This window comes from Ranitomeya variabilis, chromosome 8, assembly GCF_051348905.1.
Source record: "Ranitomeya variabilis isolate aRanVar5 chromosome 8, aRanVar5.hap1, whole genome shotgun sequence".
NCBI lineage: Eukaryota > Metazoa > Chordata > Amphibia > Anura > Dendrobatidae > Ranitomeya > Ranitomeya variabilis.
Window position 1 is genome coordinate 48,596,570 of NC_135239.1, and position 22,033 is coordinate 48,618,602.

The following is a 22,033-nucleotide window of genomic DNA, read 5'->3' on the forward strand; positions in this document are numbered from 1 at the left end:
TTCTATCTTTTACTATAGATGCTGCATAAGCAGCATCTATAGTAAAAAGTTGGTCACACTTGTCAAACACTATGTTTGACAAGTGTGACCAACCTGTCAGTCAGTTTTCCAAGCGATGCTACAGATCGCTTGAAAAACTTTAGCATTCTGCAAGCTAATTACGCTTGCAAAATGCTAAAAAAAAGCGAAAAAAACACAAAAAAAAAATGCGGATTTCTTGCAGAAAATTTCCGGTTTTCTTCAGGAAATTTCTGCAAGAAATCCTGACGTGTGCACATACCCTGACTCTTCCAAGCCCTCCTGTGACCTCTGAGAGCCATTGCCATACTCATGGCAGCAGCTTATCTTCTGGAGAATAAAGCTATCAGTCGTTGGAAATTCGGCATGCCGATCTTTCTCTCCTCTGACATCATCTGGGAGAGTTTGCAGGCCACCATATACATTAGATAGCCGTATGATCCCGACGTTATCGGCTTCAACGTGAAGTGATCTACAACACCTGAGTAACTGGATGTTGCTATATTATATCAAACGCTTGTGTCCCTGCAGCTGTCATTGTATCATACTTTTTGGCTCATAAACACAATTTTTTTTTTTTTTTCCCCTTCAAATTTGGGAGGAAAATGGGGCTGCGTTTTATAATCTGAATGTAGCTTACCGGCTCTGGTGGTGCAGGGTCACAGGAGGCAGTGTCGATGCTGCGGTCCCTGGGCTGGGAGGACAGTGTGTCCTGGCAGTGCATAGCTGCAGGCCCTGGGCTTTCATAAAATGTCGGCGGTCAGCAGTCTCATTGATTTTTCCTGCAGTGGGCTTCAGGAAAATAACCATGGAGGTGGTGCATGCACAGACTGACAGGGCCCACAACATCGCCTCATGGAATCTAACTCCATCACAGCCACACCCTCCCTCCCCAAAATTTGGAGTGCATCTTATGGCCCACTAAATACGGTACATACATTTTTGCGCAATTTTATGAGAAATACAAGTATTTACTTTTATTAGATGTGTCAGAGCTGCCAGGTTCTTTACCTAAATATTAATATCCCATTTTAAAACTGGGGGTAAACAGGTTGGCTTTTAGTCATGACTGTTGTGTAGAGTGGCTGAATAAGTATTGTAACACCTGCTGAAACATCTGTGCGATTAATTATGTGATGGAAAATCCAACTTTTTTTTTTTTTCTTTCCACAAATGACTTGTCATTCTTAAGCCTACATGATACATTTTTTAGCAAGAAAAAATAATCCTACTAAAAAGTTTGTGCGTATTATTGTCTGAATGCAGCTTCCTCTGATCAAGGAGAATGTTGGTTCTGTGTCCTTCCTAATCACCGAGAGAACAGCACACTCCTGCCCCACACTGATCTATGTTCATCAGTCCATGGCAGGAGAGGAAGCTTTTGTGACTTGCAGGGATGCTGCTCATCCTGAGTAGCTGAAGGACCTTTTGGGTCACATGCCTGGAAGGAACTTCAGAATGTGGTGTGTGTTAAGCTATATGTGTATAATGCACATGTGGCAGAAAAATAACCATAGCTCTATTACCTCCTTACGCCACTATACGGCATTAAACTTGGTGAAATTAGCTCCTCGACTCAATTTGATTGACTTGTAAATGTAACCTATGACCTGCGTTACTTTCTTTGCTATATAGGTATTTGAGGCTCACTGAACTTGTTTAATGTAACCACTGTTTCTGGCCTGTAACACTCCTCTTGACCAGTCTCTTCTGGTGTCAGAATGTGAATGCACCCTGCCTCCCCAGCGCAGGAGGTAGGAGGACACGCCATTGTGCACGCATTGGTTGCACAGTGATTTACTTGCTGGACTTTCTGCCAACACTGGGCTCTGGACTGCAGACTGGCTGGAATGTGATTTCCATTAGGAACTTTTGCCAAACAAAGATTTGATTTGTGATCCTGGCTTACTATAAATGGTGAACTTAATGCATTCCTTTCCTGACAGTTTCTGTGTTACTTGTTTGGCTCCTGTACAGGTCTCTCTTCAGATTTGATCCCATTCATTGTTTATATGATCTGCTTTAAATCTTGTTTGGCTTCTTATCATGGAGGTTTATTGTTGTGGGCTCGGGCATATTTTCTCATTACTAGTTGTGTATAATATCAGTAATATTATTGAACAAATTCAATTAACTTTTTGTTACCTCTTTTGACAGCATTGTTACTGATGTTGCAGTGGGCGTTAAGGTAAGTTTATATTTTTTTTACACTATCTCAATCATTCTTGACTGCGATTAAAATGGGCTGCACAACCTGATGAAAGTGTTGGCGTTTTAGATTTCTGCGGGTCCATGGTCAATTCAGATTTATTACAGGCTAGGGCTACAGTCGTGCCACAGCAATATCTGTGCGACTTGCTGTCTTGTGACCTATTTTAGAGCACTGATTTTGTTGTAAAATAAAACAGCCAGGTTGCAAGTCACCTGTTATTTGCATCTTGCTTTTGAAGTATTACAGCAAGTGAGTGACTAGCAACAGAATATCCAGTTTGCAATGCAGCACTATGGGAAACAATTAGATGTGATGTCGCAATGTGACACACCAACTTCAGTGTTGTGTGACTGTAACCCCGGCTTAAAGGGAGTCGGTCACCCCCAAAATCGTATTTGAGCTGCGGCCACCGGCATCAGGGGTTTATCTACAGCATTCTGTAATGCTGTAGATAAGCCCCCGATGTATCCTGAAAGATGAGAAATAAAGGTTATATTATACTCACCCAGGGGCGGTCCGGGTCTGATGGGCGTCGCGCAGGAAAAAGGTCAGAGAGGCCCGGCGCCTGCGCACTGCAGTACTTTGCTTTGCCCTCAACAGGGCAGACAAAGTACGCCGGAGCTGCGGCAAGAAGACAAGAATAGGACGTCATCTGATAAAGATAGGAGGCGCCGGACTGCGACGCCCATCGGACCTGGACCGCCCCTGGAATGTGTGGGATGGAGTGGTGTAAAGCATTCAGACTCTAGAGCTGTGTACACCGGTTGTGGAGTGACTAACTGCACTGTTCTGTCTGGCTGTATGAGTCTGTAGAACATTACCTGCCTGATTGCACTGAACTGTAAAGTTTGAAAAAGAAATAATGCGATGGGGCTGTTTCTCAGTGGTTACACTAGACCCATTAGTTCCATTGCAAGGAAATATGCTTCAGCATGCCAAGATATTTTGGACAATTGCATGCTTCCAACCTTGTGTGAACTGTTTTTGCACTGATGTAAAGTCATACTGGAACTGAAAAGGGCCCCCCCCCCAAAAAAAAAAAAAGAGTCCATAAAGTCATGGTTGGGTGTGTTTTTCGTGTGGAAGAACTTAAATTGCTCACAGGGCTCTGACCACAACCCAGTCGAACACCTTAGTGATCATCTGGAACAGATTGTGAGCCTCGCCCTCTCATCCAATATCAGTTTCTGACCTTGAAAATTCTTTTGGATGGACGAATGAGCAAAAATGTCCCCAGACGCAGTCTTTAGGTGTCCAAATATGTTATTCTAGATCAGTGGTGGGGAACCTCAGGGCCATTTACAGCCCTCAATGACCTTTTATCAGGCCCCCCCCGGGCAGATTCTCAGGGACGACATTCTTGGGCAGGGAGCTGTATTTTGATTGCCACAAGCTCATTCATTTCTTCTTGCTCTATCACACACACACTCACACACTCACTCACTCACTCACTTCACTACTGAACATTGAAGGGCATGCAGTGAAAGATTACGTCCTGAAACCAGTGCCTGAGTCTGGATGTACTTTGTGGGCGGCGCTTGTACGGCACTCGAAGGATGGTATAAATATCCAAATGGCCGCAGAAAAAAGATTCCCCACCCCTGGTCTAGATTGTGTCCTACTGACTTTGGCTCAGAAATGCCACACTTGGTACCTGGCTTAATGAAGAAAAAAAAATTGTTTTATATTTTGTCTGGAGTACAAAGTTGCTTTAAAAGGATCTTATAGTAAATGTGCAGTTTGGATTTTTCAGGGCGTAACAAATGCAATCTACGTATGGCCAGGTTTTGGTTAGACAATTGGGAGCGGCCTTTTAACCTGTTCCATTAATTTCCTTTTCAGAGAGGTTCAGACGAGCTGCTTTCTGGAAGCGTTCTTAATGGTCCTAGTTCTAACATGACCAGCCTAGTTGTGACGGGTGAGTAACTGGTATAGTTTGATCACGTAGTTTTGGTTTTTGTGAGGCTAAGTATTTCTGAATAAACAAATCTCATCCAAAATAACAGAAGAGACTAGCGCACGCTGCAAGTTTTATTCACGCGTCCATGCAGTCTGTCTTATTAAAATTAACAAAAAAGGTACCGTATATACTCGAGTATAAGCCGACCCGAGTATAAGCCGACTCCCCCCCCCCCCCCCCCTAATTTTGCCACAAAAAAACTGGGAAAACTTAATGACTCGAGTATAAGCCTAGGGTGGAAAGTGCAGCAGCTACCGGTAAATTTCAAAAGTAAAAATAGATACCAATAAAAGTAAAATTAATTGAGACATCAGTAGGTTGTGTTTTTGAATATCCATATTGAATCAGGAGCCCCATATAATGCTCCATAAAGTTTGATGGGCCCCATTAGATGCTCCATATTAAAATATGCCCCATATAATCCTGCATAAAGGGTAATAAGGGCCCCATAAGATGCTCCATAGAGATATTTGCCCTATATAGTGCTGTACAAACGTTATGGCCCCATAAGATCATCTGGTAAATATCATGTCATATTTACCTGTTAGTGTGGAACGCGGACAGGTAAATATGACATACTTACCTGCTCCCGGCGTCCCTGGCTCCTTATCCCGGACAGCTGGTCTCCGAGCACTGCAGCCTCTTCCTCTGTCAGCGGTCACTGGCACCGCTCATTACAGTTATGAATATGCGGCTCCACCCCTATGGGAGTGTAGTCCATATTCATAACTTTAATGAGCGGTGCCACGTGACCGCTGAACTGGGGAAGAGCTGCGGCACCCGAAGACCGTGGGACAGGCAGGGACAGCGCCAGGAGCGCCGGAAGCAGGTGAGTATGCGACACTGCTCTCTCCCCCCTCACCCACCGACCGTGACTCGAGTATAAGCCGAGAGGGGCACTTTCAGCCCAAAAATTTGGGCTGAAAATCTCAGCTTATACTCGAGTATATACGGTAATAATGAAAAATGTTGGTCCCAGTGCTTTTTTTTTTCAGTAACTGTATAAGGTACTTGTTCAAAGCTCTTATTTGCTGTACAGAGTTCAGTCTCATAATTCGAGAGCAGAAGGTGTTTGTTATATAAATCTTTATCACAGGGCTGTATTGACTCAGTCTTGAGTCTCTCCTCCTTTTCTGTCACAGGGTGAGTTATTTCAAATTGTCATATATAATTATAAAAACAGATTATTTAACCCCTTTCCGATGTTGGGCATAACAATACGCTCACGTCGGACTCCCCCTGTTTGTCGGAGGCTGCACCTTTCTGGGCACATGTTAGCTGATATATACACCTGACATGTGCCTGCAACAGCCGTGGGTGGAATCTCGATCCACCTGCGGCTGTTAACTAGTTAAATGCCACTGTCTGTTTCTGACAACGGCATTTAACTCGCACTTACCAGAAACACGTCCTTTATTCTACCTATCGGGGAAACAACCCCCCCCCGCAGACCTCTATGGTTGTCATAGCCAGTGAGCATTTCTGCTACATACAGACGATCATTGCCTGTGTGTAGCCGAAGCGATCTGATTATCGCAGCTTCTATTGAAGTTTGACTATTGAAGCTTGCAAAAAGTAAAGAAAAAGTTCAAATCGCCCCCTTTTCACCCCATTTAAAATGGTAAATAATCAAATATAAACACATTTGGTATAGTCACGTTCTGAATCGCCCGATCAGTATTAAAAAAAAAAAAAAAGGATCGCTAAAACATGAAAACGCCAGAATTACTTTTTCATTGGTTGACGCAACGTTTCATTAAAATGCAATAACGGGCGATCAAAAGATCGTATCTGCACCATGATAGTATCATTAAGAACGTCGGCTCGGCATGCACGCCCTCGCCCGACCCTAGATCACGAAAAATGTAGACACTACGGGTATCGGAAAATGGCCAATTTTTTTAGAATTTTTCACCACTTAAAAGAACCTATACATGTTTGGTCTCTAAACTCATAATGACCTGGAGAATCATAATGGCAGGTCAGTTTTAGCATTTAGGGAACACTGTTTTTTTTTTCTTTCTTATTTTTCAGTACATGATATGTTAAAACCAATGGTGTCTTTCAAAAGTATAACTTGTCCCACAAAAAACAAGCCACCAAGCCATGGCACAGATTGCGGCATAGAGAAGCATCGTGCAGGGAGGGGGCTGCCCGCTTCCATCAGGCCAACGCGATGCGATCGCTCTGGCCTGATGGTCTCCATGGAGACCCCCGGCACCAAGATGGCCGTGGGGTCCTGGAGGGAAGGTGGCTTGCAAGTGCGTGCTGAGAGCAGGCACCGGCATGTCTCCTTCCCTGCCTGTCAGATCGCTGATCTGATTCTCAGCTGTGCAGTGTCAGATCAGTGATCTGACACTATTTAGTGATGTCCCATACTGGGACAATGTAAAAAAAAAAAAATAGTGTAACATAATTTTTTTTTTTTTTTTTTAATCCCTACATGAAGAAAATATTTTTCCAATAAATACATTTATTTCTCCTACGCCTCATTGGGGGACACGGGACCATGGGTGTTATGCTGCTGCCACTAGGAGGACACTGAGTTAACACATAAAGAATAACTCCTCCCCTGCAGTATACACCCTCCTGCTGGCTCTAAGTGAACCAGTTCTTGCTTCGAGTCTGTAGGAGGCACTTGGGTCTGTTTCAGACCCCACCGTTTTTATTTCTATTCTATTTTTTACTTAACGGAGCGAATGGGGGCGACAGATCCTTTCTAGGTTCCAATCTCCCCCCGAACCACCAACAGGCAAGTACGTGGAGCGTTCCTCCCGTATCCTTTCCTGCAACGTTGGATGCCAGCCCTGAGCTCACCTTACGGGCGACGGTTCCTTCGCGTTCCTATCTCCCCCCCCTCCATAGCAGGCGACCACATGGAGTAGCCCTCCATCTACCTCTCCTGGAGCCAGGTGCATAGCCAGACATAAATATGTATGACGTCCGTGCAGCCCCCCACTGCATCACCACTGATATAGCAGATGACGCATGGCGGCAGAAGCTCTCCAGCCCCTCGCTGACTATGGCGACGGTGGATTGAGCACCGGCCCAGCGCATCTACCGTGAGTACACTGCTGGGGCTGGGGCGGTCCTGGTCCCCAGGGTATGAAGGTCTGCATCTCTAGCAGGGCATAAAGCCTGGGTCCGTGGGTAGTCCACAGTGCGGTGTTTTTAAGAAGGAGCGTGGTTCAGGGGCACTAATAGCGGTCGCGACGCCGCAGACCACAACCGCAATTTTCAAAATTTAGTCCCCGGCTTTTCCCTCATACAGGCTGTAGTTCTTAGCCACGCCCACCGGCAATTACCACCGCCCATCTTTTCCAGCGCTCCTCGATCCCTGAGAAGCGCTCACAAGATTTCGGCGGCCATCTTGGGACACCCACAGCGCTGATCCTGCAGCGCTGCTTCAGCCTAATCTCCGGATACGGTCTACAGCCTTCAGGACCATACATTGCGGACCTTCCCTGGGGACTCAAGACACAGGACCTGGGTAAGCTGCAGATACATAGCTTAATCCTTCCCCTGCTAGTAAGCGCTCTCCTCAAGGCTATGTCTCAATCAAGGCCTCACAAAAAGTCTGGGAAAACCCACACTGTATTCTTCGCTGCATGTACCTCTTGTAAGGTCTCATTACCCCTGGGTCACAATGCCGCATTGTGCACAGCTTGTGAATCGGTGACTGTTCAGGAACCACCTGTTACTGATACCGAACCTAGTGAGCCTGGTTCCCCTGAGTGGGCTACCTCCCTTACCCAATCTATGTCATCCCTGGCAAAAGCGTTAGAATCGTTCCGAGACCCCTCCTCTAACCAGGGCACTCTTACGGACGACGCTTCTGATCCTCAAAACCCCTCGTATTCTAGGGGTTGTACCTTGCCAAGGGGCTCTCGCCCTTCCAGAAAAAGGACTCATGCCATTTCCCCAGACCATCACCGGGTTTCGGGTTCTGAGAGCTCCATTTCTCGCTCCCCTTCTATCGGGGTTAGCAGAGAACCTGTTTCAGATGATTCTGACATGTCCCTAGATCAGGAATTTCATCATGATCAGGAGACTGAGTCAGTGAATAAGGCTTTGAAACTTGAGGAGGAACCTTTATCTAAAACGAATCATGCCGTGTCCTTTAAGAGGACCAAGCAAGCTCACAAAGTATTCACTACTCATCCCGAATTAAAGGAAATCATTGAATCTCAAAGGATCCATCCCGATACACGATTCACAGGGAAGAAGCTCATGGAATCAAAATATCCCTTTGTCCAGGATCTAAGAAAAGATTGGTCTCAACCTCCCCTGGTAGATCCTCCGGTATCACGCCTGGCTACTAAAATCTATTTTATCCTCTTCGGAGGGCGCCTCTACTAAAAACCCAACCGATTGTCAGATCGACAATATGGCGCGTTCAGCCTTTGAAGCCTCAGCAGCTGCACTCTCCCCATCTTTTGCTGCTACGTGGGTGGCTAAGGCTATGACCCACTGGGCTGAGGTCTTGTCTGCAGCAATGCTGGATACCGATCTACCCCTTGAGATAGCAGACCTTGCTACTCAGATAGCCAGAGCTGGAGATTTAGTAGTTAACGCGTCCCTGGAAGCTGCTAACTGTGCTTTGCAAGCAGCAGCAAACACCATCACCATCCGGAGGTTCTTATGGCTCAGGGACTGGCGTGCGGATTCGGCTTCCAAAAAGTCATTGACTTCTCTTCCCTATCAGAGCGGTCGACTTGCGGCCTTTTCGGAACCAGCAGCAGCAGGCTCGGTCCCGTGTGTGGTGGTAACACCCCCCCCCCCCCCCCCCCCCCCCCCCCCCCCCCGCTTCAACTTAAATTGGTCCTCTGCTTCCACATCTTCCGGACCTGGCCAGGCACAACGTAGGGATAGAGGTCCTCAGACCTCTTACAAACCTTCCCCTTCTTGGAGAGGCAGGCCTGGGCAGTCAGGGTCCAGAGGGTCCAGACCAGGCAGGTCTCCCACACAATGACTCCCTGCAGTATCCGGAGGACACCTTCAAGGTAGGCGGCCATCTACTTTCCTTCAGCGACACGTGGCTCTCGGTCGTTCATGACGAATGGGTCCGTGACCTAGTGTCCTCCGGATACAAGATAGAATTCTACTCTCTTCCACCAAATCGCGTCTTCCCCTTCCCAGGGCAAAGGCATCAGAGTTCTTCCAGGCCATAAGCTCTCTAAAGGAAGATGGGGTTATTATCCTGGTCCCTCAAAGCGAAGGGTTCCAAGGTTTTTATTCAAACCTGTTCATTGTTCCAAAGGACGGTACAGTCCGGCCCATACGACCTAAAACTGCTGAACAAGTTTGTCAGGGTGCGACGGTTCCGGATGGAATCGCTTCGTTCTGTCATCATCTCCATGGAAAAAGGCGAGTTCCTGGCGTCCATAGAGATACAGGACGCGTACCTCCACATTCCCATTTTACCTTCTCACCAAAGGTTTCTTCGCTTCGCAGTTCAGGAAGATCACTTTGCTGCTCTGCCCTTCGGCCTTGCCACCGCTCCCAGAGTATTCACCAATGTCATGGCGGCCGCCGTGGCCATCCTTCATACCTGTGGTGTTACCGTATCTAGACGATATCCTCATCAAAGGCTCCTCTTTCCGCACCTGCAAGGAGGCCGTGAACATCACAATAGATACTCTTTCTTGCCTGGATTGGAAGATAAACTTCAAAAACTCTTCCCCAGTACCGGCTCAGCGAATTTCCTTTCTAGGAATGATACTGGACTCGTCTCGGGGGTTGGTACTTCTTCCCCTGGAAAAAATCTGTCTTACAGCAGGAAGCTTAGAAGCTCTCCCAACCTCATTCTCACTCTCTTCGTTTCAGTATGAGAGTCCTCGGCAGGATGGTCGCAGCTATGGAGGCGGTCCCTTTCGCTCAACTACGCCTTCGCCCCTTACAAAATGCTCTCCTGGCTGTATGGGACAGGAACCCGTTCTCTCTCGATCGTTTCCTCCTTTCCCAGCGAGTCAGACAGTCTCTCTCAGGTGGTGGACTTTGAAGTCCTCCCTGAATCAAGGGAAGTCTTTTCTCCCAGTACATTGGCTAGTTGTGATAACAGGATAACAGATGCCAGTCTTCTGGGCTGGGGAGCAGTGTTCCACCATCACACTGCTCAGGGTCGCTGGTCTTTGCAGGAAGCTTGCCTGCCCATCAACATCCTAGAAATATGGGCCATCAGGTTGGCTCTTCTTCAATTCCACCCCTTCCTGGCAGGTCGTCCCACCAGGATTCAGTCCGCCACAGCAGTGGCATACATCAACCGGCAGGGGGGAGCACGCAGCAAGGCAGCCATGTCCGAGGTAGGCCACTTTCTTCGTTGGGCCGAGTTAAACCGCTCAATGATATCAGCGGTTCACATCCCGGGAGTGGAAAGTTGGGAGGCAGATTTCCTCAGCCGTCAAGGTCTCGACTCCGGAGAGTGGTCTCTCCATCCGGAGATCTTCCACCAGATCTGCTGTCGTTGTGGAACCCCGGACGTCGATCTGATGGCCTCACGGCTAAATTCCAAGGTTCCCAATTTCATAGCTCAGTCCCACGATCCGGCGGCCATCAGTGCAGATGCATTTGTCCACTCGTGGCATGAGTTCCAGCTTCCGTACATATTTCCACCGCTTCCCTTGCTGCCGAGAGTCATCAAGAAGATCAGAGCGGAGGGAATACCAGTAATTCTGATTGGGCCAGATTGGCTGCACAGGGCCTGGTACGCCGAACTAGTTCAACTAGTCGCCGATGTCCCCTGGCGATTACCGAATCGCACAGACCTGTTGTCACAGGGCCCCATTTACCACCAGAACTCCGAGGCCCTGTGTTTGACGGCATGGCCGTTGAGTCCTGGGTGCTGACACAGGCAGGCTTCTCTCAAACTCATTTCTACCATGATTAGTGCTAGAAAGCCTACGTCTATGCGTATATATCATCGCATTTGGAAGATCTTCTCATGGTGCAAGGACCGAGGACGCCCTCCTCTTGAACTTTCCATTCCTTCCATCCTCGAATTCCTTCAGTCAGGTTTTGACTTGGGTCTCGCCCTTAGTTCCCTCCAAAGGGCAGATTTCAGCCTTGTCAGTCCTGTTCCAACGTAAAATTGCCAACAGATTACAGGTAAAGACGTTCATTCAGGGAGTCTCCCATGTGGTGCTGCCCTATAAGATGCCATTGGAACCAGGCCGATGGAGCGGAGCATATTGAGGAGGAGCTGATGATCCACAGTATCGAATGCTGCGGAGAGATCCAAGAGAATTAGCATGGAGTAGTGACCATTAGATTTAGCTGTTAGTAGATCATTAGAGACTTTAGTGAGGGCAGTTTCAGTAGAGTGTAAAGAGCGGAAGCCAGATTGAAGAGGGTCGAGAAGAGTTAACTGAGAGATAGCGGGTAAGACGGGAGTGGACCAGTCGTTCGAGGAGTTTAGAGATGAAGGGAAGATTAGAGACAGGTCTATAATTAGCGGCACTGTTTTGGTCGAGGGATGGTTTTTTTTAAGTAATGGATGTATGATGGCATGCTTAAATGAGGAGGGAAAAATACCGGAAGTGAGAGAGAGGTTGAATATTTTTGTTAGGTGAGAGGTGACAGCTGGGGAAAGGGACTGGAGGAGATGTGACGGAATGGGGTCACTGGTGCAAGTGGTCGGGCGAGAAGATGCAAGGAGCCCGACTACTTCAAAAATCCGCAAAATTAATGAACATGCTGCGTTTTTTACCGCGATGCGTTTTTTCGCTGGAAAAAACGCATCATGTGCACAAATTGCGGATTGCATTCTAATTGATGGCATGCATATGTATGTGTTTTTATAGCGAAAAAACACGTGTGCACACAGCCTTAATGTATCGATCTAGAAATTGTCCCTTTTAAATGATGTGTTGGACAACGAGGCAGTGATATATTATACATATATGACCAAAGCCTGACTTTTTTGGGGGGTAGTCTAGATTTTTAAAATATGGTATTTAAGAATTTATTAAAACTGGAACAAATCCTAGCTGTGTTGTCACTCTATTCAAAATGCTCCATGATTGATTTCAGAAGTTTCAACTTTCTGGGTGATAAGTGTTCAATTTCTCCATTCTCATGCTTTTGTGCACTTATTTTAATTTTACCTTCAAACAGCCATAATCTGGCCCTCCAAAAGGATTTTTTTTTTCTTTCCCTTTTGCGTGTTCTCGCTGAATGTGAATAGCGGTTTTGTAAAAGCTTACATTTAGGACTCTTTAAAAGTAAATCTGTTCAGAATGTGTAGAGCCTTTTGTTAGCCGGTAAATGGGATTCAGACATGCAGTGTAGAATTCTTCCCGATGATTATGACATTGTAAAGGATCTATTCATTGGTACTTTCCTCACTTATTCCAAGGTCGTTTTCTGCTGGGAGAAGACAGGAAAGCAGGTGCAGAAATGCCCATGAACAGAGACCTAAATGTTTTACATTGGCAGTTCTCAAACAAAACATGGGATTTCTCTTCTGCAAGAACAAAACCCCTGTGTATTTGTGTTATGGAAATTGAAGCACTTTCATATAATGTTTATTTTACATTTTGTTGTTTTCACCTTTTCTGTTTTATAGATATACCCCAGATTTCCAATGTGCAGGCACTTTGATAAATAGTAAAATATTTAATTATTAATAGGGGGTATATTTTGTAAGCTTTTTATGGCACTATTTTAAGGACTAACTTTAAAGTACCGTAATAAAAAAAATTGCAAATGTCAGTTTACTGTAAATTCTTGAAAAAGCCCATAATTTAAATGTTGGGTTCAGAAATCTTTCTGGTATATACAGCACTGTATATACCAGAAAGCGCCCCCCTCTCCTTCACACCCCACGAAACGTACGTCGGGGAACTGGACCAAAGCCAGGACTAGACACCAATTATCATGGGTAAATACCTAGAACTATCAGAATACCAAATTAGTCCTCTTAATTTCTCAATAATGGCACTTCCACTGAACATCAAAACATTTTGCGGACTTATATATACTTTGCCGCATGAAGAGACCCATACATAAATTTAAAAAAGTTAACTCTTTATTAAGTATCAATAAAATACAACAATATACAAAACCCAAAATAAAATAAACAAAGTGCCCAGACAAATGGAATAGAACAGATAGGCTAGAGATTATAAATTTATCTGCAATACATAACCATATTTATAGCTGACCCTTGTGGAGTAATAGAGAATAGTCACCACATAAATACGATATTTATTATAACAATAGTATATAGTGAGGGGCTGTAACCATCCCATCATATGCTAAACACCGCATGTAGCCAGTATCCCTTATATCCATTAAGCATACATAGAATCACATATCCCACAACTTGTGCCAAAAAACCATAGAGGGGATAATCCGGATATACGGCAGTATACTTACAATAAGGGAGTATCCAAAGAGGGGTCAGCTATACCGATCAAAAGCCCGCCGGTCTTTCCACGAGCGCCCCGACGCGCGTTTCGCCCATAAGCTTCTTAAGCTTATGGGCGAAACGCGCGTCGGGGCGCACGTGGAAAGACCGGTGGGCTTTTGATCGGTATAGCTGACCCCTCTTTGGATACTCCCTTATTGTAAGTATACTGCCGTATATCCGGATTATCCCCTCTATGGTTTTTTGGCACAAGTTGTGGGATATGTGATTCTATGTATGCTTAATGGATATAAGGGATACTGGCTACATGCGGTGTTTAGCATATGATGGGATGGTTACAGCCCCTCACTATATACTATTGTTATAATAAATATCGTATTTATGTGGTGACTATTCTCTATTACTCCACAAGGGTCAGCTATAAATATGGTTATGTATTGCAGATAAATTTATAATCTCTAGCCTATCTGTTCTATTCCATTTGTCTGGGCACTTTGTTTATTTTATTTTGGGTTTTGTATATTGTTGTATTTTATTGATACTTAATAAAGAGTTAACGTTTTTAAATTTATGTATGGGTCTCTTCATGCGGCAAAGTATATATAAGTCCGCAAAATGTTTTGATGATACCTAGAACTATGTAGCTTGACTTGCTGCATTATTGGTAACAGTGTCCTCTATATGCGATTGTACTTACCCCATTTTATGCACAGACACTTTATTAATGTACTAATGGAGCCTTGTATAGTGATTCATTAGGTAACCCTTTGACATCTTATGCATTCGGCTATTTTTTAGCACTGTTTGGTATGGCTCTTTACCTGGGTCAGCCCTGACTTTGGTCCCTTTTGGGTGTTTATTTATTTATTTTTTTGTTTTCTCCTTGGGTCACACTGTGTTAAGACCTATTTGTATCCATCATACAGTTTTATATGTTGAATAATTTTGAGATACTGATATTAACATTTTTTGGAATTTTTATTTTTGTAGCTTATAATTGACTTTGTTCCTCCTGACTATGTATACAGTACTGTGGCATTTTTCCACATCTACATTACATTTTTGAAAGTATTCTAACTAGGTAAAAATTTGAAGTTTATTTTGATCAATCGACAAAATGAAAATGAATAAACAAAATTAAAATCTAAATTGTCCTTATTGGTATGACCACCCTTTGCCTCCAGAACAGCATCATTCTTTTAGGTGCACTTTGACACAGTATTTGGTGGAACTCTGCAGGTACGTTGTACCAGTTATTTTGGGGAACGTTAACCACTGACCTTGTGTGTAGGCTTGTGCAATTCCTTCATTCTCTTCATGTGGTTCGATGGGGCCATATCACTTCCAGGACTCTTCGTTCTTTATGCTGATGATACAGGTGCTTCTCACAAAATTAGAATATGATCAAAAAGTTAATTTCAGTTCTTCAATACAAAAAGTGAAACTCCATATATTATATAGTCTTTACAAACAGAGTGATCTATTTCAAGTGTTTTATTTCTGTTGATGATTATGGTTTACCGCCAATGAAAACCCAAGTGTCCATTATCCCAGTAAATTAGAATACTTGATGACACCAGCTTGAAAAACGATTTTAAAATCTGGAATGTTGGCCTACTGAAATGTATGTTCAGTAAATGCACTCAATACTTGGTCGGGGCTCCTTTTACATCAATTACTGCATCAGTGCAGCGTGGCATGGAGGCGATCAGCCTGTGGCACTGCTGAGGTGTTATGGAAGCCCAGGTTGCTTTGATGGCAGCCTTCATTCAGCTCGTTTGCATTGTTGGATCTGGTGTCTCTCATCCTTCTCTTGACAATATCCCGTAGATTATCTATGGGGTAAGGTCAGATGAGTTTGCTGGCCAATCAAGCACAGTGATACTGTTGTTTGTAAACCAGGTATTGGTACTTTTGGCAGTGTGGACAGGTGCCTAGTCCTGCTGGAGAATGAAATTTTCCATCTCCAATAAGCTTGTCAGCAGAGGGAAGCATGAAGTACTCTAAAATTTCCTGGCAGACGGCTGCTCTGAATTTAGTCTTGATAAAACACAGTGGACCTACACCAACAGATGAAATGGCTCCCCAAACCATCACTGATTGTGGAGACCTCACACTAAACCTCCATCAGCTTGGATTGTGGCCTCTCCACTCTTCCTTCAGACTCTGGGACCTTGATTTCCAAATGAAATTCAAAATTTACTTTCATCTGAAAACAACACCTTGAACCACTGACCAACAGTCCAGTTCTTTTTCTCCTTGGCCCAGGTAAGACTCTTCTAGTGGTGTCTATTGGTCATGAGTGGCTTGACACAAGGAATGCAACACTTGTAGCTCATGTCCTGGATACGTCTGTGTGTGGTGGCTCTTGAAGCAATGACTCCAGCAGCAGTCCACTCCTTGTGAATCATGAATGGCCTTTTTTTAACAATCCTTTCAAGGCTGCTGTTATCCCTGTTGCTTGTGTACCACCTTCTACCACACTATTTCTTTCCACTCCACTTTCCATTAATGTGCTTTAGCAATGACCTTTTGTGGCTTACCCTCCTTGTGGACTGTCAGTGACTGCCTTCTGGACATCCGTCAAGTCAGCAGTCTTCCCCATGATTGTGGAGCCTACTGAAACAGACTAAGGGACCTTTTCAAATGGTTAGGAAGCTTTTGCAGGTGTCTTTTGTTAATTATTCTTATTTACTGAGATTACTTTTTGGTTTTCATTGGCTATAGGCCATAATCATCAACATTATCAAAAATAAACACTTGAAATATTCACTGTAATGGCTATATGAGTTTCACTTTTTGTATTGAAGAACTTAAATTAACTTTTTGATGATATTCTAATTTGTGTGAGAAGCACCTGTAGTTCTTAATGACATTGGCTGTATGTTTGCAGTCGTTGTCCTGCTGCATTATAATTTTGGAGCCCAAACAAGCCTTCCCTGATGGTAATTGCAGGATGGATAAGTATCTGCCTGTATTTGTCAGCATTGATGACACCATTAAACTGTACCAAATCCCAAACTCCACTTGCTGAAATGCAGGGCCAAACTTCCAAACAATCACCACTGTGCTGAACAAAAATTGCTTTGTTTTATAGTTTCAAATTCTGACTCCTGCGTCCAGAGCGCCTGCTGACATTTTTATTTTTTTTTTGCACCTCAGTTTCTATGTTTTCATGCATAATTGAGTTACTTCACCTTATTTCCACGCCCAAAGTATGGAATTTTTATTCGGACTCCCATGACAGCACTACGAGAGAGGGGATCCGCCCTTCAGGAACAGGAAACCTATAGATACAAAAGGGCGGCACCTCTCCCCATGCATCAGTTGGTTTCCTGTTCCTGGAGGGACAGATTCCTACAGATAAAGATCCTATAGGACCCAGGCCGGCCGGCCGAATCAGGTAGCGAGGGGGTCTCCTACCTCGGCCGGTACGGGAGTCCCTGGAGACGCCACGGTGGTCCTGGATGGACTGCACGTCGGTGGCGTATGGCAGCAGGGAGCAGAGTCCGGAGGATCTTCTTGCCTCCATCAGTGCCAGCGCAGGTATGTATGCCCGTCCCTTCAGGTCTGGGCGGCGGTACAGCGGGTTTGCGGTGTGCCGGCGTCAGGAGTTGGAGGCCGTCCGGAGCGCTGCTGTCCGTTCCCGGCGTCCTGCACTGCTCTCAGCGTGTGCTGGAACATTTCCGGGCAGCGGTGACGTCGGGGGCGGAGTCGGCGGGCGCTTCCGTGTCGCGGGGTGGTTGCGCATGCGCAGTCGATCCAAGATGGCGGCGCCCATCGGATCCTGAACGCTGGATTCATCACAGGACCCGCTGACCTTCCAGCTGCAGCCTGAATAGCAGGGACCAATGGGATGGTGCCTGGCAGTCTGCTGACCGGATTCCGAGGGGGATTTAAGCAGGTGTCGGTTTTAGAACCCTGCTTTTGGTCACATTCTCATCATGGAGGAAAGTGATGGTGAGCAGCAGCCTCTGCTGCTGGATGAAGTGCGACAGAAGCCCAAGGGAAAGGAGCATGTCGGGAGGGACCAGTCTAGTCGTAAGAGCTCATCCAAGCAGGGATCCAGAGCATCGGCTAGCAAAGAACCCCCTCGTATTCCGGTACCTGTTTTGGCGTGCACTGGTAAGTGATCTACGTGAATGTTCACTCAGTGACGCGGGCCCCTTATACTTTGTACTTTTCTCCCCCTAAAATGACAGGCAAGACGAAACATGAGTGCGCCCTCTGCGGGATCCCCTTACCAGATTCTTACCCAAAAAAATTATGCGCCACCTGTATACAGCAGACGGTGAGGTCTACAGGAGTGGTGGGGTTGAGTGACATCAGGTCGGTTAGAGGTTACCACCCTTATTGTCCTCTCCTAGGTAGCGGAAGAATCTGCGAGTGCGGCCAGTTTAAAGGAGATGATCCGCATGGAAGTAAGGGAATCTCTGCGATCCCTATCCCAGGCGGGTGGTCCAAAGCATAAATCTCCCTTGGTGTCTGATTCTTCGGAGGAAGAAAGCGAAGAAGGTTCTTATGCCTCTATTCCCTCTTCCTCTTCATCTGAAGAGGACTCTGGCCGATTTTGCCTACCTCTGGACCGGGTTGACAAATTAGTTAAATCAGTCAGAGACACAATGGGCCTGGAAGAGCCTAAAACTCAACCTTCCAGGCAAGAGATTATGTTCAGCGGGTTGGATCATAAAAAACGTAGATCCTTTCCGGTGAACGATAAAATTCAGGTTTTAATTCTACGAGAGTGGAAGAAACCTGAAAAAGGCTCATTACCACCAGCATTGAAGCGCAGATACCCCTTCGATGATACAGCGGTGGTTACCTGGGACAAGGCCCCTAAATTAGATGCTGCAGTGGCGAAAGCATCAAAGAAAGCCTCCATTACCATTTGAGGATATGGGGACCCTTAAAGATAGGAAGGCAGACACCTTCCTTAAAGGTACCTGGGAGATGGCGGCCGGATCTTTGAGACCGGCAGTGGCCGCAACATGTACGGCCAGATCGTTAATGGTCTGGCTGGATCAGTTGGAGTCACAACTTAAAGAAGGCGCGTCCAGGAATACAATCCTCAATGCGCTCCCGGTAATTCAAGATGCTGTGGCCTTCCTGTCGGACGCTTCGGTTAACTCAGTCAGAATGGCGGCCAGGGCAGCAGGACTTTCCAATGTGGCTCGTAGAGCCTTATGGTTGAAGTGTTGGTCTGGAGACATTCAATCAAGATCCAAGCTCTGCGCCATCCCATGCAAGGGGGAATATCTCTTCGGGCCAACTCTGGATGAGTTGCTTGAGAAAGCAGGGGATGACAAGAAAAAGTTCCCCAATTTAGCATCAGCATCTTACCGTCGCCCTTTCAACAGGAGGAGATTTGGTTGCTGAAGGAAACGCGTATCCTCACCCTCTAGAGATAATTTTAGATGGGAGGATAGACGCAGGAGAGGTACGGGCTACATGTTTCGCCGTTCCTCAAAAGAACGTAAAAAGCCAGACCAATGACTAGCAATCCCTGTGGGAGGGAGATCGGCAGCCTTCTCTTCCGCATGGTCTGACATCACAAATAGTGACTGGGTCCGAGGCATTATATTGGCCTCGTGATACATTTAAATTAACCCCCTTATGTTCCTCCACGGTTGAACAAACCGCTTTGGAAGCTGAAGTCATGAAATTATGTCTTAAAAAAGTGCTGGTTGAAATCCCAGATTCAGAAAGAGGAAGAGGGTTCTACTCTCCTCTATTTCTGATTCAAAAACCAGATAAATCATTTAGATCTATCATTAATCTTAAATCCCTTAATGAATTCCTAGTTAATAAAACCTTCAAAACGGAGTCAATCAGTTCTACAATAAAGATGTTGTTCAAACACTGCTTCATGGTAGTTGTAGATCTAAAGGATGCATACAATCATATACCTATCCATGAGAACTTCCAGAGGTTCCTAAGGGTTGCGGTGTCTATAGAGGGAACTGTTCGTCATTTTCAATTTAGAGCCCTTCCCTTCGGTATTTCAGCAGCACCTAGGGTGTTTACTAAAGTAGTCGCTGAGGTTATGACGCATTTACGGGAATTCAATATCCTCATTATTCCTTATCTGGATGATTTCCTTATTGTGGGAAATTCAGCAGGTCATTGCCTTTCACAAGCAAAGATAGCTACGACCAAACTAGAGCATCTGGGCTGGATTATAAATTATGAGAAATTCCGTTTACAGCCCATAAAAATTCAAAGATTCCTTGGGCTGTTATTAAATTCAGAGACCCAACAATGCTGTCTTCCACCTGATAAATTGCTCCACATCCAACAACAGGTGTTAAAGGCGATTAATAGACCGTCCATGACCCTTAGGCAGGCTATGTCACTGTTAGGATCCCTAACTTCGTGTATTTCCCACGGTGCGTTGGGCCCAATACCATACCAGACCTTTACAGTATGAGGTACTGGATAATGATAGAGCCTTACAAGGGTCCTTGCAGGGTCAGGTGACATTAAGTTCGGTAGTTCTTACATCTCTCAGATGGTGGCTAGAAGAAGATAATCTGTCAGCAGGAGTCCCCTGGGTGACACATGTGACTCGTGTAATAACAACAGACGCCAGCCCTACGGGGTGGGGGGCACACATGGGTGACATCGTAGTTCAGGGGCTATGGGACCCCCGAACATCAGCCTCCTCTAATCAGAGTTAATGGCAATTGAATTGGCAGTTAAGGAACTCCTCGTGTATCTACAGGGTCACCATGTCAAGATCCTCTCCGACAACCAGGTGGCAGTGGCCTACGTAAATCACCAGGGTGGAACACATTCCGAATCTCTGATGGAAGTAGCGGACTGCCTGCTTCAGACAGCAGAAAGCCATTTACTATCTTTAACTGCGCTGCATTTAAAAGGGAAAGAAAATATAAAAGCAGACTTTCTAAGCCGCAACACCTTAAAACAAGGAGAATGGTCTCTTAACAGAGACATCTTCAATCAGATTGTCCACATGTGGGGTCATCCAGAGGTGGACCTGTTTGCCACCAGGGACAACAGGAAAGCAAAAAAGTTCTGTTCCCTAAATCCCAGGGAGAATCCGTTGGCAGTGGATGCTTTCCTGATCAGATGGGATTTCCAACTGGCTTATGCGTTTCCTCCACTGGGCCTATTGCCTCTTGTGGTCAGAAAGATAAGGGAGGATCAAGCAATAGTCATACTGGTCGCCCCTTTCTGGCCCAGAAGGGCTTGGTTTCCATGGCTCAGGACCATGTCGGTGAAAGACCCCTGGGTACTCCTGGACATTCCGGATTTACTCCATCAGGGTCCAATCAGCCATCCGCAAGTGAAGGGGCTCCATTTGACGGCATGGAGTTTGAGAGGTCGATGTTAAAAAAACAGAGGTTTTTCCCCAAATTTAATTGATACCCTTATGAAGAGTAGAAAACATATAACAACAAAGATCTACTCTAGAACCTGGAGGAAGTTCCTGGCCTCTTCAGATTTTAAAATCGAAGAAGGGATACCAATTAACCAGATTTTAGAATTCCTGCAGAAAGGGTTAGAGCTAAATATCTACAAGTACGTTAAAAGTACAAGTCTCAGCCCTAGGGGCCCTATTTTCTTGTAACATTGCTAATAATTATTGGGTATCAAGGTTTATAAAAGCATCTAGTAGAGCTAGACCTATACACAAGAACAGGTCGGTGCCTTGGGATCTCAACCTAGTCCTTTCTGCCTTGACTGGAGAACCGTTTGAGCCCTTACATTCAGCCTCAGTTAAATTATTGTCCCTCAAAACAGCATTTTTAGTAGCAATAACATCTGCTCGTAGGGTAGGGGACATACAAGCACTCTCTAGACTCTCCCTTTATACCGAATTTCTACAGGACAGAGTAGTCCTCAAACCGGACCCAGCCTATTTGCCAAAAGTGGCCTCACATTTTCACAGATCACAGGAGATAGTGTTACCGTCATTTCTCCCTAAAATCCTTCTAATTCTAAGGAAGAACTACTCCATACATTAGATGTTAGGAGATGCCTGTTAGAATATATCGCAGTCACTGACGCTTGGAAGAGAGAGAATGCGTTATTTTTATCCTTCCAAGGTCCTAGGAAAGGGCTTAGCGTATCGAAGTACACACTAGCGAAGTGAATTAGGGAGGCTATCTCTCTGGCTTGTACTACAGGTGGAGGTCCGGCTCCGCAGAATCTGAGGGCGCATTCCACCCGGGCCATGGCTACATCCTGGGCGGAACGGTCTGGAGTATCAATCGACCAGATATGTAAGGCAGCTACGTGGTCGTCCCCTTCCACCTTTTTTCAAACACTATCGGTTGGACTTGGGGTTCTCCTCTGATCTCACCTTCGGGTTAAGGGTGCTACAAGCTATAGTCCCTCCCTAAGGCTAGGGTCACATTGCGTTCTGTGACCGCGTTTAACGGACTACGTTACACCGCAGCATAACGCAGTGTTAACATAGTCCGTTAACGCCGCCATAGCCTGTAATGGAGAA

The 22,033-nt window shown here is 45.5% G+C and overlaps 1 protein-coding gene across 1 annotated transcript in view; it reads left to right on the top strand.

Annotated features, from left to right (window-relative positions):
• Window positions 1-22,033, top strand: part of PTBP2 (polypyrimidine tract binding protein 2) — a 71,277-nt gene that overhangs the window by 21,816 nt on the left and 27,428 nt on the right. Inside the window, exons 2-3 of the mRNA XM_077276732.1 lie at window positions 2,176-2,206; window positions 4,073-4,148. Of these exons, the coding sequence (XP_077132847.1) occupies window positions 2,176-2,206; window positions 4,073-4,148 (107 nt within the window). The remainder of the gene's footprint in view (window positions 1-2,175; window positions 2,207-4,072; window positions 4,149-22,033) is intronic.